At 40.0% G+C, this 6,651-nt stretch overlaps 1 protein-coding gene across 1 annotated transcript; it reads left to right on the top strand.

The window, feature by feature from the left end:
* Positions 1-316: 316 nt before the first annotated feature.
* Positions 317-4,663, top strand: LOC138907935 (uncharacterized). The gene is made up of 8 exons (XM_070198562.1): positions 317-733; positions 860-1,176; positions 1,354-1,675; positions 1,928-2,100; positions 2,218-2,730; positions 2,880-3,121; positions 3,601-4,160; positions 4,586-4,663. The coding sequence occupies exons 1-8, from the start codon at positions 317-319 to the stop codon at positions 4,661-4,663; spliced, it is 2,622 nt and encodes an 873-aa protein (XP_070054663.1).
* The last annotated feature ends 1,988 nt before the right edge of the window (positions 4,664-6,651 follow it).

Below are 6,651 nucleotides of genomic sequence, written 5' to 3'. Positions count from 1 at the left end.
AACATTTACATGATTTAGTTACACACAATGTGACACCAATTGATAAAGACTTATTGAGACAAAATCCAATGGAGGATGAAGGAGATGATGAATCAATTACCGAAAACTTCAAACAAGTGGCTAGGGAATGGGATTTATCACCCACAACTAGTGCTAAAGGAGGTAAAAAAACTAAGAAGAATCAGAGTAAAGATCCACTACAACCTTCAAGAATAATGCCCAGGAGGGCAGCTTCTCTATCTAGATGATGATCAAAACATTAATATGGAACATAAGGTCTGTGAATACACAACAGGCCTTTCCTAGGGTGATCAATATGAATAGGGAGCATACTTTTTATGTAGTTGCATTGATGGAGCCTTTTCCAAAAAAGGGACTCATTGAGAGATATAAAAGGAGGTTGAATATGGAGACTACTTATACAAATATTAATGGGCAAATATGGTTGTTCTTCGATGCAATGGTGGAATGGGAATTAGTGGAGGATACTGAGAAACAGGCGACTGTGAGAGTGTTTTACTATGACCTGGGGCAACACATGATGATGACATTTGTTTATGCAAAATGTTCAGCAATAGAGAGGTTGGATTTGTGGGATCACTTGTATTATTTAGAAAGTGATATGGAATTACCATGGTTGGTAGGAGGGGATTTCAATGTGTTATTTCATAAAGATGAGAAAATAGGGGGACTTCCAGTACACCCTCCTGAATATGAGGATTTTGCATTTTGTGTAAACTCTTGTGGTTTGTTTGAGTAAGGCTACAAAGGAAGTCCATTCACATGGTGGAATGGGAGATCCAATGATGAGTGTATATTCAAGAGATTAGATAGGATTTTTGTGAATTTACCATTTCAGAACATATTGCCAACTATTGAAGTTGAGCATCTAATCAGAACTGGATCAGATCATGCACCATTGCTAATGACATGTGGGGTGCAGACAACCAAGTTTGTCAAGCCTTTCAGATTCTTGAACTTTTGGACAAAGCATGCTACATTTATGGATGTGGTGAGGCAGAATTGGGAAGCTGATTTTATAGGGGATCAGTTTTTGATGTTCAAGCAAAATATCAAGAGGGTGAAGGCAGCACTCTCAAAATGGAATAGGGAAACATTTGGTGATATCTTCAAGCAATTGGCTATTTTGGAGGACATTGTTAGGGTGAAGGAAATGTTGTTTGAAGAAGAGCCTACAACTGAGAATAGGATTGTGCTTCAAAAGGCTCAATCTGAATTGAAGAAATACTTGAATACTGAGGAGCAGTATTGGAAGCAAAAAGCTGGGATGAATTGGTTTGCTGAAGGAGATAGGAATACAAGTTTCTTTCACAACTATGTCAATGGCAAAAGAAAAAAATTGCAACTGAAGAGGATCAAAAGTGGCAGTGGGGTATGGATTGAAGACCAGGAGCAATTGGCTACAACTGCAGTAGACTTCTATCAAAAACAGTTCACAAATGAAGGTGATGCTTCTGAATTTCCCTTGCTCAATAATGTACCTTCAATGGTCACTATGGATCAGAATTTGGAACTTAGCAGATTGCCAACAATTGAAGAAGTAAGGGCATCAGTTTTTGAGCTTAGTGGGGAGAGTACTAGTGGCCCTGATGGATTCACTAGCTTGTTTTATCAAACATGCTGCGATGTTATTGGTGCTGATATACACAACATGGTGCTACACTTCTATGGAGGAGCTACATTGCCTAAATCCATCACTCACACCAATCTAGTGTTGCTGCCCAAGAAACCTAGAGTCGAGACCTTCTCTGACTTAAGACCTATTAGTTTGAGCAACTTCATTAACAAGGTTTTGTCTAGGGTGTTACATGATAGATTGGAGATTTTTTTGCCATCTCTAATAGCTCCTAATCAATACAGATTTGTAAAGGGTAGGAGTTTATTTGAGAACATCTTATTGACTCAGGAAATTATCACTGACATAAGGTTAAGGGGAAAACCCGCTAATGTGGTGATCAAGCTTGATATGGCTAAGGCCTATGATAGGATCTCATGGAAGTACTTATTGCATATGCTAAGGAAGATGAGATTTTCTGAACACTTCATCAACATGGTGTGGAACTTGATGTCAAATAACTGGTATTCAGTATTGGTGAATGGGCAGTCCTCAGGGTTCTTTAAGCCGACAAGGGGTGTGAAACAAGGGGATCCCCTATCTCCAGCATTGTTCATTCTGTCAGCTGAGGTACTTTCCAGGTCTTTGAATAAGCTTTTTGAAGACAAGTTATTTGTGGGATTTGGAATGCCTAAGTGGTCTGATTCTTTAAACCACTTGGCGTATGCTGATGATGCAATAATTTTTGCATCTGCTAATGCTCCCTCTTTGAGCAAGATCATGGCAGTGTTGGGGAACTATGAGAAGATATCAGGTCAGATGATCAACAAAGATAAGAGTTCATACTACATGTATTCAAAGGTTGCTAATGGATTGTTTCAGGCAGTTGGAGCTATTACAGGATTTGGAAGAGGTAAATTTCCCTTCACATATCTAGGGTGTCCTATGTTTTACACTAGAAGGAGGAAGGTCTATTATGAGGAGCTTATCAAGAAGGTGAAGGCTAAATTGCATTCATGGAAAGGAAAACTGCTGTCATTTGGAAGAAAGGCAACACTCATCTCTAGTGTGTTGCAAAGTATGCCAGTTCACATATTATCAGTTCTTGATCAACCAAACAGCATCTTGGGGCATCTACATAAGACTTTTGCTAGGTTCTTTTGGAGCACAAAGGAAGAAGGGAGAAGCAGACACTGGGCTTCATGGAAAAATCTTTGCCTTCCTAAAGAGGAAGGGGGATAGGTTTTAGGTCCTTAAATGATGTCTCAAGGGTACTGTTTGCTAAACTATGGTGGAGGTTTAGGACCACAAAATCTTTGTGGTCTAATTTCATGTGGAATAAGTATTGCAAGAAGGAGCCACCAACTGTGGTGCGTTTTAGGGGAGGGTCTCATGTTTGGAGACAAATGCTGAATGCTAGGGAAGAAGTAGAACATGAGATCGTATGGGAATTGAAGAGTGGAACAACTAATATTTGGCATGAAAATTGGACTGGATTGGGTGCACTTTATCATGTATTGCCTGAAGACTTTCTAATCAATGAAGGTCTTTAGGAGGTGGCAGAACTGCGGCAAGGGGAAACATGGGATGATCAGCTGCTAGATCAAACTTTTAATGAGGAAATTGCAGAACATATAAGGCTAAATGTGCACTATGACAGCAGTGAGGGATATTGGGATAAGCCATACTAGATGCCAACTCCTTCATGCAAGTTCAGTGTTAGCAGTGCTTGGCAAATATTAAGGCATAGGGAAGATCCTAATCAGGAATTCAAGTTAATGTGGATTAAAGGTTTGCCATTCAAGATATCCTTCTTCTTGTGGAGATTGTGGAGGCAGAAAATAGCCACTGATGACATGTGGAGGAGGCAAGGGAAAATGGTGATGTCTAGGTGTTGGTGTTGTCAGCATCCCCAAGAGGAATCCATTGAGCATATATTTGTCACAAGTCCTACTGCCTCTAAGGTATGGAACTTGTTCATAGGGGCTGATGGAATTTCTATGCAATTGATTCAATTGAAGCAGATTATAAGGCATTAGTGGTATGCTCAGTGTTGTCCGAAATTAAAGCCACTATTTCAAGCGGTACCAGCTATCATCACTTGGGAGTTGTGAAGGGAAGAAATGCAGGTAAACATGGTGGTTCAATGTCCACAAATAGGGTGATTTATGAGATAAATAGGACATTGCATCAACTGGGAAGGGTGAGGTATGATTGGATCCCTAACATTCCATTGTTATGGCCAGACATGATTCAATACTTTGAAGGATATAAACCTATATTGATCACTACAAGAGTAACATGGCAGCTTCCTTGTCATGGTTGGTACAAATGTAATATTGATGAAGCTTCAAAGGGCAATCCTGGACCTAGCTCCCTAGGATTTTGTGTGAGGGATGATGAAGGTGATGTGGTGTATGCTAGGGCAGTAGACCTAGGAGTTACAACTAATGTGGTGGCTGAAGCTAAGGCTATTCTTCAAGGGTTGGAATATTGTGTGGAGCATGATTTTCACCCTTTCATACTGGAGACTGATTCATTGGTGATGAAGAAGGCGATAGAAAGGGAATGGGATCCTCCTTGGGTAATTGCACAGGATGTGAAGAAAATTATAGAGATGAAGGACAACTTCAATGTGATCTTTCAACATGTGTTCAGAGAAGGCAACTCAGTGGTGGATTTTATAGCTAACATTGTGTTCTCTTTTGCAGGTACATCTGAGTTTCATTCATTCTCTGAACTGCCTAGTGCAGGGAGAAGGTTGATCAATCTAGACAAATCTCAATCACCTACCCTTAGGATTAGGATAGCAAAGAGAAGAACCCCAGACTGATGGCTTCACAAGATTGGACTCTGAACAAACTGATATGTCCAAATGCTAAGGAAGATGTTGAACCCATCATATGGTATTTTTGGAGATTGTTGAATCATTTCTCCGTGGTATTAGTGTGCTTTCAAGCTCAATCTGAGGATGGTTTAGCAATGTTTTGAATGATGTCTACATTAAAGGCTCTAGTAGGGAAGGATCTGAGCTTACAAGATCACAAAAAGGCACAGGCTGGACTTTGCCTTGCAAAGTCTTCTTAAAGCCAGATCATTCATGGCTTTTGCCTTGTAAAGCCAGACTAAAGCCAGCTCATGTCTGGCTTTTGCCTTGTAAAGCCTGGCTAAAGCGAGCTCGTGCCTGGCCTTTGGCCTGCAAAGCCTGCCTAAAGCCAGCTCATGCCTGGATTTTGCCTTGCACAGCCTGCCTAAAGCCAGCGCATGCCTGGCCTTTGTCTTGTAATGCCTACCTAAAGCCAGCTCCAGCCTGGCTTTTGCCTTGCAAAGCCTGCCTAAAGCCAGGCTCCTCTTCTACACATTAATCTTGATGAGTGATCACATGATTTATACTTGAACAAAATCAATCCACTGCATATGGAGATCATATAGTAGTGACACTTGGAGGACGATTGTTGCGACCAAACACACTCACGCAAGTATACGCGGTCGTCAAGTAATAAAGTGACTAAAAGTCGGATGTCGAACCCACGAGGACTTATGATTAGCTATTAACTAAATTAGCCTATCTTAATTATCTAAACAAGAATTAAATCTAAAAATATTTTATTCTAACTAATTAAATAAGAAAAATATAAATAATAAACTTTGAACAGAGAAAGAGCAGATTTTAATGATATCAATGTAATGAAAACGATCTAGGGTTATGGGCTATCTAACAATCCTATTGTATTCTTCAATTGAATTGACCGACTAATTTATCTAGCTTATTGGTTGACAGGGTTAATGCTCATAAGAATCTGTCGAGTTCTTACTCGCCTATTCAAGCTAACCTAACGCCTATATGTCTATGGAGTTAGAATCAACAAGAACGCATTTATAATTCCTGTAAATCAACCAAGCAAGGCAATTAGGTATATGTCTATCCTAACTACGAATCCGTTCCCCGATGCCCGAGTTCAAGAACTTGCCCTACTCAATCCTATATGCAATATAGAATTCCCACTTTCGAGTTCAATTCTAGATTCGTAGATAATATTCAATTGGTGATCAAGCAATTAAATAATTAAGTGCAAGATTGAATAAATAAACTAATATGATAAATCAAGAAGTCAAAATCAATATCCGAATAACAATAGTCATGAAAGAACCACAACCCTAGAACGTGAAGTTTAGCTCCACATAGACATGGTAGCCAAACAACAAATCATATAAAGAAACATAAAAATTACTAAGTTTGGTGGGAGAAAGAAGAAACTTGATGAATTCCGGCCTCCACAGCTTTTTCGTGGCTTTTTTTCCTCTTCCCAATATGTTAGATAACCTAAAGGAGGCGTTTTTGGCTTATATATTGCGTACAAAAGTCGTGGGCCAAAGCTCTCCTATTCCTAGTCCAAATCGGCTTCAGGGATTGATGCTAAGGTGGATGCGACGCATCCAGCTTGTCCTCTATTTCAATTTTTGCCTGCGAAGGTGGATGCGACGCATCCACCTTGTCCTCTATTTCTCAGCTTGCATGCGATGGTGGACGCGACGCATCCAGCTTCACTTCTACTTCCCAGTTTCGCACGCGATGGCGGACGCGATGGCCCAACTTCACTGCTAAGGTTGCATGCAGGATGATGTTTTCCTAGGTTGGATGCGACGCATCCAACCCTTCTTCCTCTAGCTAAACCACCTTTTCTTCATATTTTGCACTCCGAACACCTTAAATCGTCACACATAACTTAATTAGTCATCAAACCAATAATTACACCATGTTGGGTGTTTTAAAGATTAAATAACATCAAAAAGTGGTTAAAGCATGGGCAAAGTAACATCAACACATATCGAAATATGCCAAACATCACTACCCCACACTTAAACCTTTGTTCGTCCTCGAACAAACCATCCTATAGTAGACGAAACAAAATTAAACTCTTATCATTCAAAGCACACTGCACCTATGACCGTGGTTATTTGCTACAATTAGGCTCTAGACTATGCATCAACACACTTCCCTTTTCTTATGCCCTTCTTTAAACATATTCGAACAAAGACAACATGCTCACAACAATCCTAACCTCAATAACCGA

The sequence above is a fragment of the Nicotiana tomentosiformis genome, chromosome 3 (assembly GCF_000390325.3).
Source record: "Nicotiana tomentosiformis chromosome 3, ASM39032v3, whole genome shotgun sequence".
Classification (NCBI taxonomy): domain Eukaryota; kingdom Viridiplantae; phylum Streptophyta; class Magnoliopsida; order Solanales; family Solanaceae; genus Nicotiana; species Nicotiana tomentosiformis.
This window is presented reverse-complemented; position numbering and strand designations above follow the sequence as displayed.